This window comes from Pleurodeles waltl, chromosome 1_1 (genome assembly GCF_031143425.1).
Source record: "Pleurodeles waltl isolate 20211129_DDA chromosome 1_1, aPleWal1.hap1.20221129, whole genome shotgun sequence".
Taxonomy (NCBI): domain Eukaryota; kingdom Metazoa; phylum Chordata; class Amphibia; order Caudata; family Salamandridae; genus Pleurodeles; species Pleurodeles waltl.
The window spans coordinates 177253182-177280752 of NC_090436.1; the positions used below are offsets into that span (position 1 = coordinate 177253182).

Consider the following 27571-nt stretch of genomic DNA (forward strand, 5'->3'; position numbering starts at 1 on the left):
ACATTCACAAGTAGTCCAATGTGCCTCGCTGTGTATCAGATTTCAAACCATCCTTTCACGATCTAAGTTAAATGCTGTCTCTTGGATGACTATATCAATAGACACTATTTGTCTAAATGACAAGGACTGCATCATAGGTACATCTTAGTATCACAAAATGTCAAAGTTTTCTATCCAATCTAGGATCACAGATTTGCTAGTTTATCAAAAGGGACACATTCATGCTGGTCACAAAGGTGTAAATCCTGTCTTTGGCGGAAGAACATCTTGTCATATGCTGGTCTCTGTGTTGTAGATTATTAGATAATGAACAGAAAAAACCATGATCTAGTACAAGTTCATGTAGGGAACAATTATTATCAGTCTCCACTTTGAGCCATGAACCTCCACATAGTTCCCAATGGTAGTAATAGTAGCACCGAATCAGGGTTACATCCTTTAATGCCCTATCAATCCAAGCAACTTCATAGGTATATCTCTGGACATAGAAATACTGGTCTCCGTTCATCAGAGAGGACAGTAGGCAACGCTTCACTGTTGCAATAGTAGAGGTTCAACTCTGGAATATCCAGAATGGTTTGATGAACAAATCTGCTCCTGGCACTATCATTCTCCTGCCCACTCATGTTCTGCATGTCTGTCTCACAAGTCAATAACTTAAAGCTTGTCTAGATGCTCCGAGTTAATCTGTTATTAAAGGCACAAGATAGCTAGCTCCATAGTGGAAGCCTTGCCTCTGAAATGTGTCCTGTACAAAGATGAATCTCACAACCAAGATGAATCTCACAAGATAGATCAAGACATTGGCATGTTTCAGGTGACTCACAACGTTCTACAACATAAAGCACCAGTTGTGAAACAGAAGAGAAAATTGCAGCATTTCTGAGCCTTGGATACAACCATAAACACCCCACATTCTTAAGCTGGATGTTGTTTTGGTATGTATTGACAACATATAGAGCATGAGATAAAAAGGACACTTTATTTATTAGAAACAATAATTATTGACAATAAGATATATAAAATATGAAATTGTCTGAGGACAACTGTGACAGTAAGCAATTCCTCCCACAGTGTGCCAAGCGTAAAATAAAACATTGAGGACATTGGATTAAATATTTTGTATCATTTTCCTTGAAACGGTCAAGAGTTTGATGATTTAGAACTTGTCTCCAACTGTATTTATTTTTAACAGCCAAACGCCACATTTTCCATATCCCTTCAAAAGTCTTTACCTTTTTTTAATTAACTAAAAATGAGTGTTTAACTTCTGTTTTCTTATTCCATTAATACTGTCTTCATTATATACTTTTAAATTATTTCCCTAGCTTCTCCTGTCAGATTAGAATGAAAAATGCCATTTTGCTATTTATTTTCCGAATTATGGCTATTTTAGCATTCCCAAAAAAATAAACTCTGTATTTGTCATTTTTAGGCTGAAGTCTTCCGGGGAGTGAAGCTGTCTGGTTGCAAAGACATTTTAGGGACATATTAAAAGCTTTCGTAGGAATGCATTCCGCCCATTGCTTACCATTGGCTTTGTGGTTTGTAACTCACATTTGCTTGATTTCTATTTGCTGGCTTTATTTGTTTTAGGCTCCCAGCATGTCTTTGTCCCTCTCGTGGAGCATGAGAGCTCGCTATCTGGGAACTCTTTTTCCTTTTTCATGAGGCACTCCGAGGAAGACATTTCCTGCCTCTTACCTTTCTGCTTCACTGATTTTGCTTATCTTTGCTACTAATCATAGATGCCTGTGTGAAGCAATGTTGTGTCTACAAGTTTATTTATTTTGGTCAGTGCTCATTATTACCAGCATAACTTCCTCTTCCTCAATTTCATGCCTGCAGCAAAGGCACTGAAAGTAGGGGAGATGGGGGTGCTAAAGCACTCCCAAATAACAATGCCACAGTTCAAAAGCAAATTAGGAATAAACAGGCCTTTATATTTTATTTTTGTCTTGTCATATTTGCTGTACATTCAAAAACAAATAAAACATTTGACGAATGTCAAATGTTATAGGCTCTGTCTTACAAGGAAGGTTAGTGTTTACTTTCCATTCTCTGACTGCTTGAAAAGATTTATGTGATAACCTTTGTTATTTTATTCTAGCACAAAACAAAATTTGAATTCCAGTAAATGAACTGTACAAATAATTCAGAATATATCATAACAAGAACACAAATGAAGCACATTTTTTTCTAATTCTAAAGTGTAAAGGAAACCTTTTCATATGATCAAAATAACTCAATAGACTAGATGATGTCGATTTCCATACACTACTGTTTCTGTGCTGTATAGTTTTATCAATAAAATGGCATGCTTGTGCAAATGTAAAGGTAATTCCAATTGAAAATGAGTTTCCTGTAATGGCAGTGTGCTGCCACACCATACATGCTCTACTCTACCTCACACTCGCAACACTCTAATGTGCCACTAATTTTTAGCCATACTGAAAAACAATCACATTGGTGTCGAACATGGCTAAAACACATTTAAAAAGGCAAAAGCTCTTGCCGTGACAAGACAAGATGGCTTTGCCAATACTTGTTGGTTTGGGCCTTCAGATGTCTTTGTTTAGAGGGGAAAATAAATTAATTATGTTTTTTTACAAGCATATGCTATCTCACCCTTGATGCCCATGTACATATTGATTTGAGACATACATGATGATCAGAGTTACCTAGAAAGGTGTCAAGTGCCTACTCAAGAGACTCCCAGTTAGGAGGAACAAACCATTCAAGGCAAAACACCCTCTGCTGCAATATGCTTCATCCTTTTGTAGGACTGTAGGTGAAATTTGAAAAAAGAGGTTGCTAAGCAAGGTACCAAAACCAACCCTGTACATTGGTAGAGAAAATGGCTGTATAAAGTCTCCAGGTGGAGTGAATTCAATAATGAATCTAGCTGCTGGAAAATAGGCAAACTAATAATCAGGGACAAAAAAATCCTTTGAAGTAGGCAATGATGGGGAACAAATGTGCTGCAACTCATCTATCTCGCGGCAAAGCCTCCCTATGCCCAGGTAGGAAATGATAACACACGAAAAAGGAGTTGCACAGTCTTAGTTTGGAAACTTCAGACAACCTTGGACAGGATAAGATTTAGGGCTACCCTTGTCTTTTTTTTTTTTTTTTTTTAAAGAGAGGAGCATATTCCAGGCATGGCCCTCCATACGGGCTTGCATAACAGCCCTCTGGGGAACTACGAAAACAATAATACTGGCAGAGCAGTGCAAGAGAAATTACCATAAAAGCAGAATGAGCAGAAATGTGCTGCTCCAAAGGATCCCCCCCATGACCACACAGCTATCTCTGATGAGTCTCCTGTGTCGATGTAGCAAATCTGGAAGTACTTTCCCTTAAAACTAGATGCTTTCTGTATAAATCCTCAAGGTCTAGAAATGCCTGAGTGGCAGTTGGAGTTTCCAAATAGGTTGCTGTGTTTGCATTACTGATGTAGTGTACATACAGAATAGAATCTTATAGAATCAAACTTCTGACATTGACAGCCTAATGAAAACACGATGACAGAGCAGAGGATTGTTTTGGCATAGCTGTAAGAAAAGTTAAATGATAAAACAGCCTTTAAAGGGATTGTTGAGGACTCCCTGAATGGATCATATACTGAACAAGGGATTTAAAACTTTTAAGGACCTAACAAAATCCACAGACAAAGATATGTGAATGAAGAAATTGAAAAACAAGAACTGGAACAATACCACGGATAATAATTTAAGCTCTATAGAGGAAACTATTTCAACAAGACCAGAAATGAGTCAATTCTTTCTAAAGAGGACTCTGTTAAGAAGATATCCACATCAATGAAAATATTAAAACTGAGAAGAATGTGTCAAAATGCAACATCCTAATAATGGAAGTCAGACTATCATGTCTTAATTCAGAGCTTACTGAGCAAACGTTGAGACCAAGAAGCATGTAAGATTTCCAATTATGCTTTCTCTTGAAATACAAATAATCATCAACATGTTGCAAGTGAAAGCAGTATTCTTTTCTAGTTGGGGATTTTCTGCTCCTGGCAGCTTTGGTGTAACTACACAAAAAAACTGGAGATTTTTAGGGTGCTAGCATTCTAAAAGGACTGAAAGCAATATAGTGGGTGGATTGGTTGTATGGGTAATGTGTTTTTGTTTGGGGGACACGCTTACAATCATCCAATTGAATCCAACCAAGAGTGAGAAAAGTGTTCGATTAAGATGTCTAAGTCTTGCTCAAATTTATTTTTTGCCAATTTTTCAATTGTCCTTCTTTTTTTCATTGAATTCTCCTACAGGAAGAGAGGGAAGCCAATACAAGTAGTGAAGCAATTGTGGAGGAGTGCCAATTAGCCCCTTCCTCCCTGTTCCGAAACATGGGGGTGGAGGGTCTGCATCCCATATTTACCTATTTAATTAATGAATTACATTATAGAACAATAGAGTTTCTCCACAAAGTTTACACCTTTCCAGCACCATTCGCACTGAAGAGAGGCTAGTTCTATTCAAAAAGGGGGGAAGAGGAAAGATGAAGCACTACTAATTTGGAAGGACTTAATGACCTTTGCCTTTTTCCTGAGTTTGATAATAGATTGAAACTTGAAGGACTGTCTTGAGAATGACTTAGGATTTTCTAAAAAGAAAGGAATTCAGGGGACTCAGTACATTTTGCATCGTCGATAAAATACCCCCTTAAAATGTTTTCAAGTAAAATGATGTATTGATATTACTAATGGGGAAGCACTTAGCCTCTTTGAAGGGTGAAAATAATCTGGAGGGATCTGAACTTTGTTATCTATATTTGTCAGCCTACCATGTTTTCAACAGGGCCTGATGCTTTATTGTTTATGTTAGTTTCCCAGCCTGATTGTGGTTTAATTTGAGCCTGCATATCAATTTGTCTTTAGATTTCATTGTTAAATTGGGCTGAGATAGATTTTTTCTTTAAAGACTGTGGCATGTTCAATCACAAAAGAAATAAGAAAGATATACTCAAGTTCATTGTTTGTAAGACTCCTATTTGGTGGGCATACAGAAGTAGGGGTGCGGTAAACAAAGCTTTCAAATGCCCCTTGAGGCAAACCTCTCCTAATATTATGCCTAATAATATAAAAACATGTTAGTGCAGAGGAAAGAAAAAGTCCGTGGTGCCGAAACAAACTTACATTCTCATTTAACAGACAGTTCAAAAGATAGATGTCTGAACAGACACCTATAAATCTTTTTTTGTAATGTTCCCACCAGTTGTTTATAGCAGAATTTACTTTTTTCAGTTAAATTTGGAAAAGGGCATATTGTTAGCATTGAATGCTTATTAGTGTTATTGTTTTCACTGCCTTAGTTTCTTTAACAGTTTTTATTAATTTTAGTTTTGCTTTTCTTATTTAACTTTAACATTTTAATTAAAGTTAGTGTGACTACGGCAAGTTTATTTATTACTGTACTGCTGCATCTGCACTGCTGATTCGCTTTTTTGCCTACATATAGCACTTACACTGAGGTATGCCGTGCTGCTCAGGACAACAATAAACAACGTTTTCAAACAATGGACTGAATTGTGGAGCCACGGTCAGGGCTGGTTTATCAGAAAAAAACACAATTAGTGATTGTGTAGCGGCAAGGAGGTAGTTGAAAAGTCTGTGTTTCAAATATAACTACGCTGCTTCTCCGGTCATAAAAGAGTAAATGTTTTTTCAAATACAATTTACAATTATTTTCTTAATGCTGTTTCGAGCTACAAATAGCATATCAAACCTGTAGAGTATGTACAATGGATCAACAATGCTTAGGTGAATAAATACATGCCATGGTAATTCAATGGCTTTCTCTTAAAGCAACATTCACTTCTCAGAGATGAACTGTATGAAGTATATCTGAAAAAGGTACTTACTTTTTATCATGTTAACATCATTTGCACCATCACCAATAGCCAGTGTTATTGCCTTCTTATACTTTTTAACCAATTCGACAACCATTGCCTTCTGTTTTGGAGTTACTCGACAGCAGATAACTGCGCTGCACTCACAAGCCAAGTCTACAAAGCTCTGTTGTCGAAGTTCTTTTATTGCATCAGCTCTCATTTTGTCAGCTAGTTCTTTTTGTTTTTCTTCTAGTGTTTTTGGAAATTTTAATCTTAGTCGTTTCTTTTTTCTCTTTTTCTTTTCCAAAAGAATTTCATTCTGTGTCATAAAAAGTTGATATATGTTTATTGTACAATGACATTATTAACAACCTTACAGGTATGTATAACTATGTACCATGCATCAACAACATTTCAAAATAATATAAACTATATAAGACTGTTGAATCTTCGATACACTGTGGAGTTTAAAATATGTAGATCGCATATGTAACCTAAATCATGTACCACGGGATAACCACTGCAATACGGTGAGAAGGGAACACACATATTAACCGCATCCACTGCAATTTAGTATACAGTAACACAAAATACCTGCTGGAAATTGAGTGACTGGCTAAGGGAGGGTGAACCCCTTCTCAAGCAGTGATCACAATTTCTTTTAGACTGAAGTAGAAAACAAACCCTAAGTTATCCTGTGCTAAACCTCGTAGGTAGCTTGGCACAAGCAGTCAGATTTAAGTTTGATGCAATGAGTTATGTATTTGTGAAGCACTTCAATTAGTAATAAAGTGAAAACAGAAAATAAGAAAGTCACCAATTAGTGTAGAATTTTAGAATTTATTTGAGACGAAAATGACACAAATCCAATCAGTAGAACTGGAGCTTTGCAACTTTAAAGATTTAGGTGAAAATAGTGGCTTGAAGCACCACGTGCCAACTGTGGTTATCTGGTTGCGCTGGACTGGGACAAAGTCCTAAGTTCAGGCTGAACTCAATGGAGTGAATGCAGGGTACAGGGACCAAGTTAGACCCATTGAACAAAATACCTTAGATCTTTGCAGAGCGTTGAAAGATCCTGTGTTGAAGATGTACCATGTAGCGGCGGTTCCAAGGAGCAGCAAAGATATGTAACAGAGACATCATCATGGAGGATGCCGTTAGTGAGGGGCATGCAATGTCAAGTCCTGTGTCGAAGATGTGTTGCCACCAGAGGTTTGGAAGAAGCTGAAGGGCTGCAAAGGAGAGTCCTGCACTGTTGCTGAGGATGCTGTTGATGATGAGCTTGCGCTGGAACAGCATGTTCCCAAGATGCTTTATGCAGCGGTGGGTCCAAGGAAGCACCAGGCTGTGATGCAAGGTCCTGCACCGGGGACGCATCACCCTGCGCATGTTCTGAAGCAGCTGCGAGGAGATACATCACACTATGTTGGTTTTGCTCACAGGACCACAGTTGAGCCGGCAGAGCACCTTCAAGACCACTTCCAATGGTCCAGGACTGTGGTGGCACCACTTGGAGGGCAAGACAAACAGCAAGTAGATACAAAGTGCTGGGTTTAAGATTTTTGGAGCCTTTTCTGTCCCCGAGGCACTGATCAGGGGGCCAGCCAACTAGCCCTTGGAGTCACTCTGGTGGTACTGTAATCAAGATGCAGGTCCAGTGTTTTCACTCAGGCAGCAGGTTAACAAACTAGCATTCCTTCTTGCAAAGCAGCATAGCAGCCCTTCCGAGTCTACCACAGGTCCAGGGGTGCACTGAAAAGTTGTGTGTGAAGGTCCATTGTTTATGCCTGGCAGCCACTTTGAACTAGGAGAAGGTTCTGGAGGTTTTCACCCCCAGAGGTGTTTGGAATTTCCTGCCTCCCTGCCCTGGCCCCAGCTTGTCTGGGGTCACAAACGACTAATGTCAAAACCCTTTGTGAGTGCTGTGCAGAGCCTTTGTGATGTGCAAGTGTGGAAGGTGACCGCCCATTCCCCCGCCCTCATTAGGTCAGAGATTGTCCATCCTGCCAGCTACTAGTCCCCTTTGTCTCACTGTCTGGGAGCAATACTCAAAGACTAACTGTCAGCTACACCTACTAAGGTTACAGGCACCATGTAGATAGGACAAGAAAATGCTAATTTTCTAAAAGAGATTTTCAGAATTGTGACTAAAATCTCACTTTACCTTTAAAGAGGGTTTTAAATTACATTTTTAGACACCAAACTCGAACTTCCTACCTGCTCCCAATTAAATGTTATCACTTGGTAAATGTAATATGTTAACCCAGTGTAATCCTACAGGAGAGGTAGGCCTTGCAGCAGTGAAAAAAACACAAATATTAGGGTTTTCACTACCCGAACATGTAAAAGTTAAAAGTACTTTTCAAATACACTGCACCCTGCCCTATTGGATGTTTAGGGTCTACCATATGGGTGACATAAGTATTAACAAGCATTGGTAAATGCATTAGGTTCCACTTATGTGATTAATAATAAGCTATTTTTGTTGTAAGTTGTAGCTTGGTGAGCGGGTGTGCAATGTAAGTTACTGAAACTCTGTGATGGTGTGTTGACTTGTTTATTGAGAAAGGCAATATATTGGGCTGTTACTGGTGGTACTATCAACTGGGGAGATTGGGTAAAAGGCTGATGCCAAAGGGAAAAAAAAAACATTCCCCCAAACAAGTACACCTAAAATGGGTGCAGCTATGATTAGGTAAAGGGCGGATGAAAATCCAAACAAGCACAGATAGAGGCATCAGAAACACTGACAAGCTACATATTACACAATATTGAGACAGGTGGTAGCATCTGATATAGGGCACAAGTAAATGTAGACATACGGATAACAGTGGGGATTTCTTCAAGTATAGCACATTACACAAAATACCTTTTGCGAAATGCATGTTGTGTGACCAATCTGCATTTACGGGGCAAAACATCAACAATCTTAGATGCTTGAGAGATAAGCAGTTTCATATAATAATCTGGTCTTAAACAACAGTAGCTTGCAGAGAGGCGACAGATTGACCCAAAATTGTGATTAGTAGGAAGAGTATACGTAGACCCTGCTGTTCCATATCGGAGAAGGTGCCGGTTGGGGGTTAACAAGAGCAAGCTTGGCCATGAAGAGATAAGGCAGCATAATTGCACGTACAGAGAATCACAATTTCCTCATTGATGTTTGGAAGCATGCTTTTGTGAGGGGAATCAAGGATCACATTTGTAGAGAGCCTCATGAGAGTGTAACACTTAAAAGCAGGCAGATCTCACCTTGTGCCAAACGTGCTGTCTCTGATAAGAAACTCATGCTTGGAATGGTGTGAGGATGGGAAGTACTGTATTTGGTCCTTGTGCCATGTGCTGTTGGTGGTGATATGTTGTGCATATGAAAAACTCCTGAATGCCTTCTTGCTGCGTTGCTCAGAAGGTGGTGGCATCAGAGCTTTAGAAAGCCAGGCAGTACTCATCACTGCGTTCCATCGCTCTGATAATGATCAAGGGACCACCGTTGTTCATGTGCGTGTGTGACGCCGTGGAGATCAGTGGCGTCCCTTTCACGGGCCGAGGTTGGTTCGGCGGCCCGCGTCTCGGGTGGCAGATACTGCCGAGGGGCGCAACCTGCTTTTTGGGCAGCAGCGTACTCTGGAGGTCCTTTTTTGGTCTCTGGGTCACGCTGCGCTCTTTTACGACCCCCATAGTTTAGTCACCTGGTTTTTGGATTTTTTTTTCTTCTTTTCTTTTTTCCTTTTCGTGTTTTCTCCTTCCTTGGCCATATCTTCTTCTTCCCAGGAGTCTGTGTTTCCTTCCCTGCATTCATTGCTCACCACCTTTTCTACTATGGCTATTTTTTCATTCACCTGCACGTGGCTTTTCCCAATCCAAGATGGTGTCTTAGCTCTTCCTGCATGTCACTTCCTGTTTGTCAGTATATGAGCAAAGAAGGCCTTCTGTTCCTTCCGTTGCAAACACTTCCGTCCTGATGGTGCTCCTCGCTCCCGTGTCCTGTGATTCGGACCCCTCCTGTTTTGCTCTCAGTTTTTTTTCTTGTGTTTTTTCTTTTTTCCTTTTGCCTCTTTTCAGGAGTTCCTGGGATCAGAGGTTTTTTTTTCCCCCCCAAGATTTATTTTTTTCCTCTGGGACACCGGATAGAGGTTATGGCCTTCAAGGCGTTATACTGTCAGCAGCACCGTGGCTACTGGAAAAGGTCACCCTTACCTTAGCCAATCCAGAGCAAGCAAGAAGCCAGGTGGTGCCCTGAGATTGGCAGATTAAAGCAGTAAGAACCGTTCAAATTGTGACAGATTGCAAAGCCAAAAGATTTCACATTGCGCTGGAACCATGGAAGGACCTTCTGAAGATGTTGTGAAAACGACAGTCCATGCTTCATATCGTAAACCAGGCCCAGGAGTTACAATAACTGCGTGCTGAAAATACAGCACTGAGACAAGCTCTGGTTTCTCGGTCCACTGATATACAGACTGTCTCCACCTCATCACCACGTTATTCTGGAGATACAAACAAGATAAAGGAATTCCTAGATTCCTTAATGGTATATTTTGCATTTTGACCCTCTTAGTTTTCCCAGGATAAGAACAAGGTTAGTTATTTGATCAGTGCCCTGTCTGGCCCAGCCCAAGCTTGGGTGAGTCACTTGGTAGCTGCCAATGACCCTTTATTATCCAACTATTCACCCTTTCTTCAAGCCTTTAAACAGATGTCCGAACGACCTGGACTGGACGCCGCTGCGGAAGAAGCTTTATGTGATATACAACAAGGTAAACAGGATGTATTGACTTACATAACCAGTTTCAAACAACTAGCAGCTGAAACCATTTGGGTTGAATGCACCTTTGTAACCCTCTTCCGTCGAGGACTACAAGACGAAATAAAAGGATGAACTGGTGCATTCCACCCAGGTAGAATCATTGAAAGAACTGATGGATCTGGCACTAAATATAGAGTACCGTTTACGAGGAGTCCCAGTCAGGAACAATGCGTCCCTCCGTATGTCGCCCTGATGAAAACCGATCAGAGAACCCAGCCTCTACAGAAGAAGAACCCATGCAAATAGATATTGTCCGTGGACCTTTATTTGAAGCAGAGCGAGAAAACAGACGACGTAAGGGCCTGTGTCTTTAATGTGGCAGTGCGGTTCACCTAATCTGAATGAGTCCTATTCATCCTATCAGACCTTCGGGAAACGCCATTTCCCGTCCCCTGTGAGAAGGAAGGGGACGGGAGGTGTCGAGATACCTTCTATCTGCTCTTCAAAAGAAAATACCACGGCTCTCTTTATATTATCAGTAATCCTACAGTGCCCTAATAATCAGGAAGAACAAGTAGTCACGTTATTGGATTGTGGAGCTAGTGGAATTTTTTTAGATGAGAAATGGGCTAAAGAAAAAGGAATACCTCATGTCCCTAAAGAGATTCAAGAACAAGACCAAACAGTGGATGCCTCTCATCTAACCTCTGGACCAGTGGTTGATACTGCCCCAAACGTTTGCTTGCAATTCGGAAGACATCAGGAATACGTTACTTTTGACATGATAACTTCACCTAACCATACTATGATTCTGGGTATTCCTTGGCTAACACGACATAATCCATATATTAACTGGGAGACACAGACTATATCGCTTTCATCCCTATTTTGTCAACTACATTGTTGTTCGACAGACTCGTATTGGTCCCCTAAAGGTTCCATCATTTCCTCCAAAGACGCAAGTTGTGCCATTAACATGATTCAAGGAGTACCCAGCTGCTATCAAGAATACTTTGATATGTTCCAGAAACCTATAAAACTCATTTTGCCTCCTTATCGGGAGTAGGACTGTACTATTCCTTTAAAACCTGGGGAAGTGATTCCATTTGGAGGAATGTGTTCATTGTCTGAGGAGGAAAAGAAAGTACTTAAGGAATACATAGATGAAAACATACAGAGTGGATTGATTGTTCCCTCTTCGTCACCTGCCCGGGCTCTTCTTTTCTTCATACCAAAGAAGACTAAAGATCTACGCCCCTGTATTGATTTTCAAGAGTTGAATAAGATCACCATCAAGGATAGGTATCCACTACCCCTTATTAAGGATGTTTTAGAAGCAGTCCAAGGAACCAAGATATTCACCAAGCTGGATGTGCGGGGTGCCTATCATCTTTTATGAATTAAGGAAGGTGACGAATGGTAGACCAATTTCCGTACTCCATTGGGCCATTTTTAATACCGCGTTATGCCTTTTGGTCTGACGAGCGCACCTTCCATGTTCCAAAGATTTATGGATTCCGTATTCTCTGATTTTTTTTTAACCAACGCATTGTATTATATATAGATGACATTCTGGTCTATTCCCATTGTCCAGAACAACATACTAAGCATGTTCTGCAGGTTTTAGAAAGACTCCGACAAAACGATCTGTAGTGTAAGCCTGAAAAGTGTGAGTTCAACAAGACCGAGGTTCAATATCTTTATTTCCGTATCAATCAAGTCGGCATCGCCATGGACCCAGAAAAGGTACAAGCTATCCTTGACAAGCCTTCTCCTGCTTCCATTAAGGAGACACAATGCTTTCTAGCGTTATCCAATTTTAATAGACAATTTATAAAGGACTTTGCCCAACAACAAGGTCATATATCCCAAACCATCAAGAAAGAAAACCTAAAGGGTTTCATTTGGACAGAAGAAGCAGAAAAGGCTTTTCAGAATCTTAAAAGTGCCTTTACACAAGCCCCGATATTATGTCACCCTGACACTACTAAGAAATTCATAGTGGTCACTGATGCATCGGATAGAGCCATTGGAGCCATGTTACTACAAAAACAAGACGACAATGACTTGGAACATCCTGTCTTCTATATATACACCATGTGTTGTCAGATGCAGAACGAAACCATTCTGTGTTGGAAAGGGAACTGCTTGCTTTAAAAACTGCCTGCAAAAAATGGAGGCATTTTCTAATGAGCTCTAAGAAGACATTTGAAGTCAGAACCGATCATCGCAATCTACAATGCCTCCGCAGCTTTCAATGTAGAAACAGTTGTCAAGCCAGATGGGCATTCTTTTTCAGTCAATACGATTTTGTAGTTACATACATACCTGGATCCCAAAATGTTGTGGGAGATGCTTTATCCCGCCGATATCCGGAAAGCACAATTACTTCTTCTCCACACACTATAGAACCATGCCGAATCGTGGGAGTCGTTCAGTCATTTCTTGACCGCGTGAAGACAGAGTATCAGAATTTATCTCTTGAAGAATGGAACACTTTAAGTTCCCACTTACAGAAAGATCAGGAATACTATCAACAAGATACCTTGTTTCTACCTACTAAGAAAGTGCAAACAGAATCCTTGCAAATGTGTCATGACTCCCATATTGCTGGACACCGTGGAATAAAGAATACACAGAAACTGCTCCTTTGTTCCTTTTGGTGGTCAACGTTAAAGTCTGATGTTTAAACATGTAAATTCTTCCCAATCGGCGCTCAAACTAAGATACCTCGAACTAAGCCAGCAGGTTTATTAATGCCCTTGTCTGTGCCATCCGTTCCGTGGCATACGTTGTCCACGGATTTTATACGTTCTTTGCCATCTTCTGCAGGTCATTATGGTAACTGTTGACTCGTTTACCAAAATGACTCATTTTACAGCCTTAACGAAATTACCCACCGCTAAGGAAATGAGTCAAATCTTTATACAAGATATATTCCAATTGCATGGCCTTCCTCAAATAATATCCGATTGAGGACCTCAATATGTGTCCCGATTTTGGAGAGCTTTTTGTGCATTTTTATTTTGAAATCAAGGACTACAACAATATCTACACTGTTTTTGTAATGCGACTCAAAGCAATTGGTCCTCGTATCTACCATTGGCTGAGTTTTCCTATAATAATACAGTCCAACAAAGTCCACACCTTTTTTTTGTACTTATGGTTTCCATCCTACTGCTCTTCCTAATGTCACTCGTGCACACGCCACTGTTCCAGCAGTTTCCTCATTTGCTCGAAGTCTCCGTCATGTACAGGACCTGATACGTACCAATCTCTTAGCTTCTAAACGTTATATGAAAAAAGTAGCGTAGCCCTGCACCATCTTACCAGCCTGGGGATAAAGTATGGCTTTCTTCAAAATTTCTGCCATTTTGCTTATCCCAGAATAAGTTAAGACCTTTTAGAGTTCTGCATGTGTTGAATCCAGTCTCTGTTCAATTTCCTCTACCACTGTCTTGGAAAGTTCATTCAGTTTTTCATGTCTCAACTCAAACCTTTTGTTCCTGATCCTTACCAGGGACGTGCCCATTGTCGTCCTCCTCTTTTGGTTGATGGCCACCCTGGGTATGAAGTACAGGAGATATGTGATTCTCGCATTTTTCGGAATTGTCTTCAGTTCTTGGTTCACTGGAAAGGATATCCCATTAGCGATTGTTCTTGGGAGGATGCTTCCTCTGTCCATACTCCCCGCTTGGTCTGCCCATTTTTTTCAGCATTTTCCAGACAAGCCTGGGGCTTCTGGGGGGACCTACTGTGACGCTGTGGAGACCAGCGGCTTCCCTCTCGCGGGCTGTGGTCAGATCTGGGGTCTGCGTCTCAGGTGGCCGATTCTGCTGTAGGCCGCAACCTGCTTTTTGGGCAGCTGCATGGTCTGGAGTTCCTTTATTGGTCTCTGGGTCACACTGTGCTCTTTCACGACCCCCATGCCTTACTCACCTGCTTTTTGGATTTATTTTGTCTTCTTTTCTTTTTATTTTTCCTTTTCTTTTTTTCTCCTTCCTTGACCATATCTTCTTCCCAGGAGTCTGTGTTTCCTTCTCTGCAAGCTTTGCTCACCACCTTTTCTACTATTTTTCCATTCACCTGTATGTGGCTTTTCCCAATCTAAGATGGTGTGTCTCAGCTCTTCTTGCATGTCACTTCCTGTTTGTCAGTATATAAGCACAGAAGGTCTTTTATTCTGTGCATTGCAAACACCTCCGTCCTGGTGGTGCTCCTCACTCCTGTGTCCTGTGATTTGGACCCCTCCTGTTTTGCTCACAGTTTTCTTGAGTGGAGAAGTGTGGCACAATGGTTAGAGCGGCAGACCCTGATGCAGAGATCTGGCCCAGGATTCAATTCCCTTGGACCAGATAATTCTCGCCTCGGTGCCTAATCTAATTAATGGGTCCCACTCTGTAACTCTGGGCAATAGCTTGCTTAATCTCCACAACGGCCCTGACAGTGCTTGGATGCCAGGCTTCACCCTGGGGGGTTGCCCAGCAGTGTGTGCCTCACAGGGAAAAGCCAGGAGGGGTTCCACAGCGGTATGCGTACAGTGCCTAGTAGTGCGCTATACAAGTATAAAGTTTTACATTTACGTAATTGTTCCTGATTTTTCTTGTGTTTTTTTTCTTTTTTCCTTTTGCCTCTTTTAAGGAGTTCCTGTGATCAGAGTTTTTTTTTCTCCCCAATATTGTTTTTTTTCCTCTGGGGCTCCTTCTGGAGGTTACAGCCTGCTAGGCGTTATACTGTCAGCAGCACTGTTGCTACTGGAAAGGGTCGCCAATCCAGAACAAGCAAGAAACCAGGTGGCAGATTACAGCGGTAAGAAGCGTACAAATCATGACACTGCTACTACTGCACATGATCAGAGCACAGACAACGCTACCACAGCAGGCTTGGAAACGTGAAGGGTAAAATATATTTAACGTACGTCAGATATGAGATTCATGAGCATGACGTAGTGCCTGGCGGACCCTATTTTTCTCCTGAAGCGGCTATGCCTATGGACTGTGATCAGCTTTAGATTTAGCATTACCCTGCTAACTGGATGACAAGCGTGCTGTGTCTATCACACGAAGGGTTAAATAGCTGGGCTGTCAAGCCTTAAATAAGACAGTATACTTTACAACTTTGTGAAATCATGTGGAGCGCTACTCATAGTATTTTTTTTCATTTCCACTAGATCACTGCAGTTTAGCCGATACTCAGTAGAAAGATCAAGTATCCATAAAAAGCAATATTTATCAAATTGTGCTTCATAATTATTTATACAAATTTACAAATACGTTTAATGAAAATGAAATTTACCTATAGAACATAACCACAACACTTTGAAATAAAAATGAAAAGTTGAAGTAGCCATGCATCTTTGAAAATGTTTGCATCACTAATATTTAACACTACTAGTTCCACACTGGATAAAATTAATTTCTTGAAGATTTTGATATAGTAATTCAAACAATAGCTAAAGTTCACCATTTAAAATCAACATTGTACCCAAAAACATATATTCATCACAGCAACATAGGATCTAGAACATATTGCAAAAGGAACCTACAGCCATTCACTGTGCATTTACTGAATTAAGACTTTACAGTACAGTCAGAGGTTTACGTACCAACCAAGAACCGGTGATGATAAGAGCACGTTTCTTCTGTGCCAGACTCCCTTCATTTTGATATGGTTGGTTCCCCATTCTTTTCTGAAGGAGAGCACTAAAAACAAAACATTCCAACAGTTATATTTGCCATTGATGTTATTCGTACATGTACTAAATCTGCATCATATGCAACTGTGGGACCACTAACACAGTCCCATAGAGTAGTTCAGAATTCTTCTATGCAGTATGCGTCATTCTCTACCAATATCCTGTTGGATTTCATTTTGCAATGCACACTTCAAGATTTACAGACCATTCTGAGACATTCCTTTATAGTTTCCATTGTTCTGTTTCCAAATGTACAGCAGTCCAAATGAGACCAAGAAATGTATACCAAAAAGTGTCTTATCTCCAAATATTATTCAACGTATAAATTACATTTTCAAAAAAGCAGTTTATTTTACAAACACATTCCTCAGATAGTTTTTTATTTTTATTTTTTTTTTTAAGCGGGCACTTTCCATTGCATATCATTTTTTTTATATACGGATTATATCCACTTTGTGTTCCAAATGGAGGTTTATACTTTAACTCTATCCTAACCATAAGTCTTCTCCTGGGTCTATCTCAGCTTGCTTTCACAATGCTAAATGCATGTCATGCACGCAACTGCACACTATTTAACTATAGAAGGGGATGGAAAAGCCGACAGCAATGGCCACGGGATCCCTGCCCAATTTTGATAGGATATGGCACCCCTGTATTTCTTACCTCTCGGACGAGTTCAGGGAGCTGATGTGCCCACACTACCTGGGCGCCCTGCGCTTGTCTAGCTCAGATAAATGCCCAACTGGGACAACAGATATGACATAAGATGGATAGGTGGCCCATGCACAGGGGGTGGGGTGAGCAGGCTCTATAGCAACATTAAGATAAAGGTACGGGAGGGCATTATATTAGGTTTCTTATTTATTCTTTTCATTTCATATCCACCAGCCAGTGGTTGTAGGTGAAATAGTTGTATAAGTTGTATAAGTCAAAATGTTAATAAAAAGATTTAATCCTGAAATAAATTAGTATATATACATATATTATATATCAGCCCTGAAGAAGTCCCAGTTCACTGATTTGTGTTAGAAGATTGTAGAATTCTACTATATGTGACATTTAGTACCAGACATCACAAGACTGATTAAAATTCTCCACTTTTGAAGAAATACTACATGTGCAGAATATAATTATTGAAAATATATTGAGGTATGCTATGTTGTAATAGAGTATAGCCTATGAGTTGGGAAATAGGGATTTATGAAATAAGGATTCAATTTGGGATGTCTTTGATGATCTCTGGTTAGATCACTAGATTCTTTTAACTTGATTTTATTTATTCAGGGCTCATAAATGTTTATTTTCAAGGTACAGTTACTGGAGTATTTGGTCTTTCTGGATATTTTTTTGGCAAGAGACTCTGTATAGCAAGACTCCCCATTCTCCAAATGCTGGTAGAATGAGAAAACAGTCTGCGAAAAAACAGTCACCCAAAACAGATCGAAAACAGATTATACAAATCTTGACCTCATAAATTTCTCCCTACTAAACGTCTGACCTACACCTATCTCACTATCAAGTGCGTGCCCCAAAAATACTAAGAAATGAGTTTGAACTCTAAACTAACTCTGTCCTAACATATGTCAGATGCAGCCTTGTTTGGATTTGGGAACAAAATTGATGTGTGAAATATTTAGGGAGATATTTATGCAGGCTGAAACTCTTAGTCTATAGTTTAGAACCTATATTCAGCATAACCTCAACCACTGCCTCACTGCTGTTATAAGATGGAGTGATTTATTTCTTAGACTGGTTTTCTTCCTTGAAAGAATTTATCAATACTGAATATAAATGTGCAAGTTCATCTGCTGATAAGCACATTTACGTCTGCTTTTTCTCATCTTATTACTGAATTTACTTTTATTTTCATTCGAATTTAGATATTTTATAACCTTGAAATACGAATAGTGGTATGACTCATTTAGTTTAAATGGAGTGGGAATCAGGAGTCATGTTCTAACAGTTCTATCAATGCACTGCAGTACATCCACTGTTGAGAAAGGAAGGAAGTCCCCATCCAACTGCATGGTAGGTTACTGGGTGGGTGAGGAAAGGGAGGAGAAATGAGGATGGTAGAAAAAAGCAGCAGCAATGAGTAAGCTTGGACTGTTAATTTCAGTATCCCTACATGCTAAGATTCTCAAAGATAGAGTAAAACAGCCCGCTAAAGACAGAGCTTTCACACAAAGTCCAACATTGCTTCTTTACAGCAAACAAGTTCATAGTGATCATCAGCTGTTCACAAACCCCTGCTCTGAAAAGGGGTGGTAATCCCAAGAGTCGATCCTTAATTAAAAGCGACCGTTAGTCCGGTTGATCCAGAGGGTTAACTGGGGTACTCGCCTTTCAGGCAGGCCAGAAACCGATTAACCTGTGCTCTCTCTATGATACCTATATATATTCACCCAAACTATATATGATACTAAGTGAGAAACTAGCATCTCTCTTGAGCTGCCTTATTCTGACAGAGGGTGTTGACTGCATCCTTTGTATGCAGAGGAATTCTATTAATCTGTATTTATGATCTGGATGCTCCAGAGTCCATACAGCCATATTTTTACTTATGTAAAACACTCAGAGTATTTCAGTCACCATTGATAAACTATTCTGACGCACAGGCACATACCATTTTGTGCAGGTTCACTCCAAGTATTCACAGATTGAACATTTCATTGTTACTGAAGATTGTTTCCTTCAGGAACGATCTTCTTGTGGATTCTCTATCCACCTGTTGATCCCTCACCTCTGGAATCCTGCCAGAAGCCAGACTGGATCTGGAAAATGCAACCACCCTCTTGCACCACAAGTTGGTGCCACAGCTCAGCACTAGCTCCACCTTCGATATAGGTCATGGAGCTACAAAAGGCACTTTGACATCAGGTCCCCATTTTTTTCCACACCTCTGGAGGCAAATACTAGTCTGAAAAGACTGACAATATTCAGTACTTAATACCAAAGCCAGATTTTTGTTATGAAAAATGCAGAATGGGAAGAGGTTGGTGAGCTATCTACAAGTGGATAATATCTACAAGAATAATCATTAATACAGCCTTAGAACCCAAGGTAGCGGGCTCTAGCGGTATTAAAGGCTCGCTCCCGCTTCGGCGAGGGCCTTTAACAAGGGAGAGGGCCTTTAATAGCCGGTAGAGCCTGCTACGGCGGGTTCTAAGGCAATTAGAACATTCTGCCATTAGAGGGCAGAATGTTCTCATACATAAAAGGGTTCACGAAACCGGAGGGGATTAAAATCCCCTCCGGCTCCGTGAGGCTTTGTTCACAGTTGTTGCTGTGAACAAAGATTGGAATGTTGGCACTCCGGGCTTTTACCGGCCAGTAAAAGCCCGGAGCACTCCATTGTTTTCAATGGAGCTGCCAACATTCCAATGTTCTAATAAAGGTTAGTGAATCGTTCTAATATTTCTACCTGCAGATTGTCCATGTCATGAATCAATACAGTATCAAACCCCAAAGTTCTGCAGTACTGATTTGGCAACATGCCCAACTTGGTGGATTTCAGTGTCCCGAGCATAGTGTCTTGTGAAGATGTGCACCAATGACCAGGTCGCCAGCCTTCAAATGTCTGGCAGTCCATGGGAAAGACATAAAGAGGCAGCCTTAGCTCTGGTAGCATGGGCTCAATTCTTTCTGAAGGTTCTTTCTTGGCCAGGGCATGGCAGATATTACTATACAAGATGACCCCGGGGGGAAACTGCCTGTTTTTGAATCGCCTTGCCTTTCTTTGAGCCTGTGTAATCCAGAAAAGTTGGTATATCTGAAGCATGCAGGTTGTGTCCATGTGTAACTTAAGGGCTGTAAGAGGATCCCCACAAGATGCAGTTGTTCCTCCTACATGGTGGGCTGATAATCACCTTTTAATCATGCCTACAACAAATCCTCTGATATGGCACACATCTTTTCTGAATCAACAGCTGCAATCAAACAGTATTCCTCAGATTCCCAAACGTCCATTTCAATATTTTCCAGTGTGGAGCACCTAGACAAAAAATCTGCCTTTGTATTCTTTGCCCCTCGAATGTGAACAATACTGAAATGGAATTGTAACATGTTGGTTGATAACATAGCTCTGTGCAGCATTTTGTCTTTCACCTTCTCCCCACTCAATATTGTCACTAAGGGTTTGTGATCGGTCTTTACCACGAATTTGGTCCCCCACGCATACGGTTTAAATGTTAAAATGGCCCACCAACATTTCTTTCTCAATTGTAGAAAATTTTGTTTCAGGATCCATGAGCATCCTGAGTGCATTTCCAATTGTGGTTTCAACACCAAACTCATTTTGTGTCAGTATGGCACCTAAACCATACTTGCTGGCATCAACTGTTATGCAGCACAAAAGATTGGGGTTGAATCATTTCAGCACTTTGGAATTGGCTAATTGTTTTATAATCCATTCAAATGCTTCTTGGCACTTGATGTCCCAGATGAGACATTTCTTTTACTAGTTCTGTCAAAGGTCTGACATGGGAGGCATAATCTTTAGTGCTGTTTTATCTTTAGGTGACATGGGTTTTATCTTTAGGTGACCTGGCACTCATGATAGCATCAGCTAAGCCTGCTCTTTGTTCGATATTCTCATCCGATATCACATGCCCAAATATTCCACTTTGTCCTCAAGCAATTCATATTTTTCTTTTTTTAGCACAACTCCTTTTTCTTGCAATTTATGCAACACTTGGTTAAGAATTCTCTTATGTTCTTCTGCCGATGCTGCAAATATTAACACGCCATCTTGACAAGCTGCCACACCCTTAATTCCATTGAACAGGTGATACATTATCCTCTGAAACACTGGCACCACTGAAGCCAGACCGAATTGCATGTGGCAATACTGAAATGTGCCAAACAGTGAAACAAAATCGGTGTAGCATCTAGATTCCAGCTCTAAGACTACCTGATGGTATGCTGAAGCTAACCTTCAATAAGTGCTAGCAGGTCAGTTACTTTCTGTAGAGGATTGGAGTCCACCCATATAGCTTTGTTTAGGCTGCGCACAAATTCTTATTTCTTAATTCTCCATTCCTTTTGCGTGCTACCACCAACGGAGACAACTATAAAAATGATTTGATGGTTCTAATTTACGTTTCGCACATTGCTCCATTAATATTTTTTCTACATCCTCCCTGATGGAGAATGGAACACTGTGATGTTTGTGATTAATAGGGATGGATCCTTCGTTGACTTTTATTGCATGGCAAAACCCTTTGATTTTTCCAGTATCTTTTGAGAATAATAAGGGATATTTAGACCACACCTCTTTGATGTGATCGGCAGCAATGACCGTAAATTGATCTTTGGTTCCTGATCTCAAAACCATTTTAAATAGGCCCTAGTGGAACCAACCTAAAATACACAACCCTTTGATTGCCACATATATTTTTCCAAAGATTTGTCTGCCTCTGAAATACATGGTTTCTTACCAAAAAAAAAACAACAAAAAAAAAGCTAACTCAATTCTTCTGCCCTCATATGATACAGGAGAACAATCAGTGTGATGTAAAATTTTCCAGGCCATTTCTCCAGGAAAAGTTCTTCTGTAATCATTGTTATTCTATCTCCAGAGTCAACTAGTAACTGATCGTTTTATCTCCTATCAATACATCAATGTACGGATCAACAAATTCAGCTGGATCTCTTGTCTTAACCTCTTCATCCTTGATTACTAATACCATGTCTTTCAGTTAATTTTGTATGTGTTCAAAACTGGTTTGGTTTTCTTCTCCGGAGCTTTCCATAATGACATTTACTCCTTTGACTGGGTTTCACCTTGTACTCTGCAACACCTTTTTTAATTTCTAAATGCTACAATTTTTGCTGGAAAGGGTCTCCCACCCTTAGAATGGGCAGGATTTCTGCAGCAGAAACAAACATTAGTTTGGTTGAAAAAGTTACTTTTGCACACTTTAGTTAGGTATTTTCTTTCTTTCTTTAGTTTTACTATCTTTAAGACCAGTTGTCTCTAATATTCACACCCTTGTTTTTGTCTTTCAACTCTGCGGTAGATACAAGGTACTACACTTATGTCACCAGGTGTAAAGTACCAACAGGATGCAAGAGATTAACAGTCCCGAAAGACAAAGTACTGTCAGGGATGGAAGACCAGCTCTATCCTGAAACATCTAGGTGACAGCCTGAACATACTGAGTTCACCAGATAGGTGAAAAGATCCTGAGAGAGAGAGAGAGAGAGAATCCAGCTTCCCCTCAATAAAGAGTACTCGCTGAAAGGGCTGAACAAGTGACTTGGAGAAATAGTAAACAGCAGGGGGATAATGGATTGAAGATAGTCCAACACCAGACCAGCTGCGGTGAGGATGCCTTCAACAGCCAGTTGTCAAGGTATGGGAATACAGAGACCCCAAACTTGTGAAGATACAACACCTACATCACTTTTGTGAACAACTGAGGTGCAGAAGTCAGCCCAAATGGGAAGACTGGAAATTGATAGTGAGTGGCACATCCAAAAGGCCACTGGTACTTCCTGTTTGAGTGCAGGATCAGAATGGGGAATATGAGTCAAGCAGGTGAGGGATTTCATTCAAACACCATGTTCCATTCCGCCTTTGACTAACAGTGAAAAAACATTCTCCTTTAAATGAAGAGCGATCTTCAGAGATGGCTGAGGAGAGATTAGAAATGGAGGGAGAGGGGTCCGCAAGGGCATTGTTTGAAGGACCCAGCAGTCCGTAGTGGTGGACTGCCATTAACTGAAGTGGTAGGACACACTTTCCCCATAGGCCACACATGTTCCTTCAAAGGTGGACTAAAGCATCTTAGCTGGGGTGCTGGGAATGACAAAGAGAAAGAGGAAGACTTTTGCTGTTGAACTCCATGGACCAAAGTCAAGGTTGCGATCTGTTTTCTTGGGCATCTCTTGAAAAAAGCTTGTGGAGCGTGTCTAGCCACAAGCAGATGGTGATTGAGAAACCGATTCATTAAACACATAGTCGACTGTCCAGTTGCTCCACGGCTTCCTGTCCATCTTGCACAATCTCTGCAAAATGATCAAGGAGGTGGTCAGGAAGAGTGGACACAACTATCTGAGTAATTTCCCATTAAGCACTGTAGTATCCGGCCAACAGGTAAGTCATATTAGTTGAACTAAGAGCAAAACCCCCAATGAAAAGCCCATCTTTCCTATGGCTTTGATCTTTTTCAACTCTCATCTAGTGGAAATATAGCAAAAGAACCAGCGTTTTCTTTAGAAGATGAAGGTTCCTGCTGGCTAGAAGTCTCTCAAGAGACTGGTATGCAATCAATAATTTTGTATCCCCCAGGGGCAGGATGATGACAGCACATAATTATGCAGTTGATGTCCAGAAGGGAAGCTGGCTTGTTGCAAGCCACTAAAGTGGAGTCCATCAAAACATTGTTAAACAAGAGTAGAGATACAACAGCAGAGGCAGTAATCTGCAAAATCCAAGGAAGAGAATTAACTTGGTTTCCTCTTCCTACAAGGGCAGTTGTTATACATCATGCAGTCTTGAACAGTACCATAGTAAATGTAGGCACTTACTCAGTAGGAGGACCTGAAAGGCGGTCTAGATCAAAAATCAGATGTCGTCTTCAAGCCACAAGTCGTTGGAGTGAGGGAGGAGGCAACCAGCATCACTACTGTCATCACAATTACAACCCATAGACAGCATTTGAATTGGATATGAAATGGATCCGAGAAGTTCTCCCTTCCTGTTGCAGCATTTGACATGAGGCAGAAATTTGTGTGCTATCTCTTACAACAACTGCTGTGCATTTCATCCCGGTCTGAAAGACTTTAGTAAAGCTGAAACTATAGAGCTGATACTGGCACTAAATAAAGAACAGCCAGTGAGAAATGAGGAGTGGATGGCACTATAATGACAGTTTAAAAGTGCTGGACTAGCACCGACTGGGCAGGACCTAGTTCTCATGATACAGAGCTGATCAGAGCCCCGTAGGGTTCTTGGAGCCAGAAGACTCAATAGATGGAGCCAGGTGAGAATATCTGAGTAAAAAAGCCAGCAGAGGCTAGGCAAAGGCTGAGTTGTGTGCAGCAGGGGCCGATACGAGATATTACTAGTTTTTTTGCTTTGAGCTGCGCTGTCAGTGCATGATTTTCTACAATGCTAAATTACTACTTTTCAACCATTTCATACCATTTCTATCTAGGACTGGAGCACATTAAAGAAGCCTGCTAGAATATTTTCTAGAATGTTGCACTTTACCCAAACATTCTACAACTCAAGTTGGAATAGAGAATTTGACCACTCAGTGGCCGCTGTTCCCTCTACTGGCCTGAGGGCACAGTAAAAGGCAAGAAACACTAAGGTTCTAAGGAGCACATCTTCAGCATAATACCAACCAACTCAAGCTCTGAAGTCTATGCCAAAGTTGGGATCCAGAACGGGATCATCCTTGCACATCCATATAGTTTACTGGAGGACTTCTCCTTCATTGATGGCTTCTTGGAGCACTTGCCGGTTAAAAGCAAAGTGGAGCTGGACCATGATACAGCACCAAAAAGCAGAGTGGTGCCACATTGCCATACAGCAGCCCCGGGCCATAAAGGGTTTGGCTTTCCTCTGCTCTATGGCTTTGGTATATATGTGCCCACACTTCTCACGGGATTTGGAATCATAGTGCAGTCCGAGAAGCCATTTGTTTACATCAAAAGGGGGAATGTTTAAAGAATCAAACAAACATTCACCCCCAGTCACAGACCAAATCAATTATTTTACTCACCACAGCATCCCAATTTGGACCCAGCCTTATGCAAATCAGTCTTGGCCCCGTTCACCATGGAAACCGTCCAGCCCAAACTGCCAGGACAGGTCCTCCCTGGACCCGAAACAAGCATCCTGGGACTGGTTCAGGGTATCACCCTTTATCAGCTAGGCTAGCTTAAATCTAGTGGCATAGTGAGCTCGGGACCCACGTCTGGGCATACCCGGCACACTTAGGGTGACAAAAGCAAACAAATACAAATGATGGACAGAATGCAGAACCAATCAAACATTCACCCTCAGTCACAGATCAGGATTTAATCCATCAATGTGTTTGCTTATATGGCTCCATGGAATATTACTGAGGTGAAACTCAGAGCCAATGCAGAACTGTAACATCACACAGACACAGGAAAGCTGTTAAAATTTCTTGTTTCTGTCTGGCACCTTGCAAGAAGAGGTGAGGAAAATGCAGGCATCAATCTGAAATGTTAGTAAGCATGCCCGCAGTATCTTTTTACCAAATTCTAGTCTCTGACAATGTCCCTCTTACGTAAGAACTAGATATACTTAGTGGGTCTAATGGATATTCTTACTGTACCTTTCAATGAATGTAATATGTCTAAAACTAAATAGCCCCTTAAGGACTGTAACATTAACTTGGGTGTGGGATGTTTGCTGAAGCTTCCAAACCGTGTACGGCCATGTACAGAAGGAGTGGGAAAGGTGGAAGGGTACACACAAATATCCCTGGCCAGTTCATCCATACAGCATTGTCCATGGACTGTGTGTGGGGAAGTGTTGGGATTTTGTGTGTTACGTGGTTGAAAATACATCCATGTCAGGAAACCCTCAATGACCGGAGTACAGGAGTAGGACTTGAGGGGGGAGTTCCTATGCGTGGAATTGCCACCATATTATGGTGAGCAAGCCTGCAAAGTCATTGTGCACTCCCAGTAGGTACTCTACTAACCGACGTATCTTGTGGTAAACTGCCCAATGCCAAATGTTCTGTGACATCGCTGATCGCTGCGGAGAGTGTGCATCTCCCAGTTTCTGAAGGTAGTACATGGCTGTCATGTTGTCTTTTCTTGATGAAGACCACCTTGTGGTGGAGCTGATAGAAGAAGGCTTTAAGTGCTAGCTGGATGGCCAGCAGCTTCAAAAACTGATGTGGGATCCCTATTGATGAAGCGCCCACATGCATTGTCATATGTTGCATATGCGGCCCTCACACTATAACGGAAGTGTAAATGGAGATAGTCACCTGCGGTACTGGGTCTAGAAAGGCCCCATGATAGGTTGTTGCTGTTACAGCACTGCAGAGACCTATGGGTGTTGGCCTGAATCAGTTCTAGATCCTCGCATTGACCCTCTGTCCGTTACCACTGTGACACTAGGCACTCTCGTAGAGGTTGCATGTGTAACATTGCATTTGGGATTATGGCAATACAAGAGGCCACCATGCAAAGAAGTCGCATTACTGTTCTGACCATTTAGTGGTAATCTAGTTGGAAAAGAAGCATTAACAGTTGCAAGCTTCGACCACCGTTTGGCTGGGTAAGTGTTCCCTATAACTGTGTTGAGTAGTGGGCTCAAGAAAGACTGGATCTGGAGAGGTTGAAGATGGGACATGACTGTATTGATAGCAAAGCCTAAATTGCATGGAAGGTCTATAGTGGTCTGATCGCGGGAGAGACACTGTTGCCTGTTTGCACTTTTGATCAACCGGCGGTCCAAATAAGGGAACATGTGCATGTCATTCCTTCTGAGATGAGCGGCTACCATGGCAAGGCATTTTTTTAAATGACTTGGGAACTGTAGTGACCCCTAAGGGCAGCATGTTGAACTGATAATGCTAACCACTTACCATGGACCGCAGGTAGCAGCAGTGACCAGTGGAAATGGCTATGTGGAAGTATGTGTCAGATTTAGAGTGGTCAATGCGTTGCCTGCTGCAGCAGAGGGAGAAATCATATTGAAGTGTTCTGACAGAATGTACTCTGAGTGGCCAGAGGTCAAGTGCTGCTAGTGCTTTCAATGGTTGTGATTCTGTCCACAAAGTTTCAACTTGTGTGAATACTAGAATGATCTGTACATGAGGACTACTGTTATTTTCCATACTAAAGTGAGAAAATTGTTAAACGCACACATGGAACTCAAAAAGGCACATTAATCCTGCCACTGGGTAGCTAAAAGACAAAATTTCACCAACTCATTAAGCAGTATAATTGATCCTCGAAGACATATATAATTATTAAGATGAAGGATGCAGGCTAACAATTATCAAGAGGTACTTTCTTTGTCTACTTACTTAATATCCTCTCCATAGCAGATATTCATATCATTGTTCAAAAGCTCACAGGCATAGCCTATGTTTTCTGCTGTTTCTGTAACAAAAGAAAATAATAGTGAATATTCTCACTAGAGTTTAAACATTTTTAAGCCATTCATGATATAGCCTCCTCGTCTGTACACATTTGAACCATTCGCTTTGGTGCTCAGTTCAACCCACTTTCAAACAAAAAGGGAACTTACATTATTATATATGTATAAT

General features: G+C 41.0%; 1 protein-coding gene across 4 annotated transcripts in view; it reads right to left on the minus strand.

Annotated features, from left to right (window-relative positions):
- Nucleotides 1–27571, minus strand: part of ATP8B1 (ATPase phospholipid transporting 8B1) — a 306728-nt gene that overhangs the window by 63689 nt on the left and 215468 nt on the right. For all 4 annotated transcript variants that reach the window (XM_069220066.1, XM_069220071.1, XM_069220080.1 and 1 more), the window contains exons 20-22: nucleotides 27329–27404; nucleotides 16209–16305; nucleotides 5884–6172 (exon numbers count right to left, since the gene is read on the minus strand). In XM_069220066.1, coding sequence (XP_069076167.1) covers nucleotides 5884–6172; nucleotides 16209–16305; nucleotides 27329–27404 — 462 coding nt within the window. The remainder of the gene's footprint in view (nucleotides 1–5883; nucleotides 6173–16208; nucleotides 16306–27328; nucleotides 27405–27571) is intronic.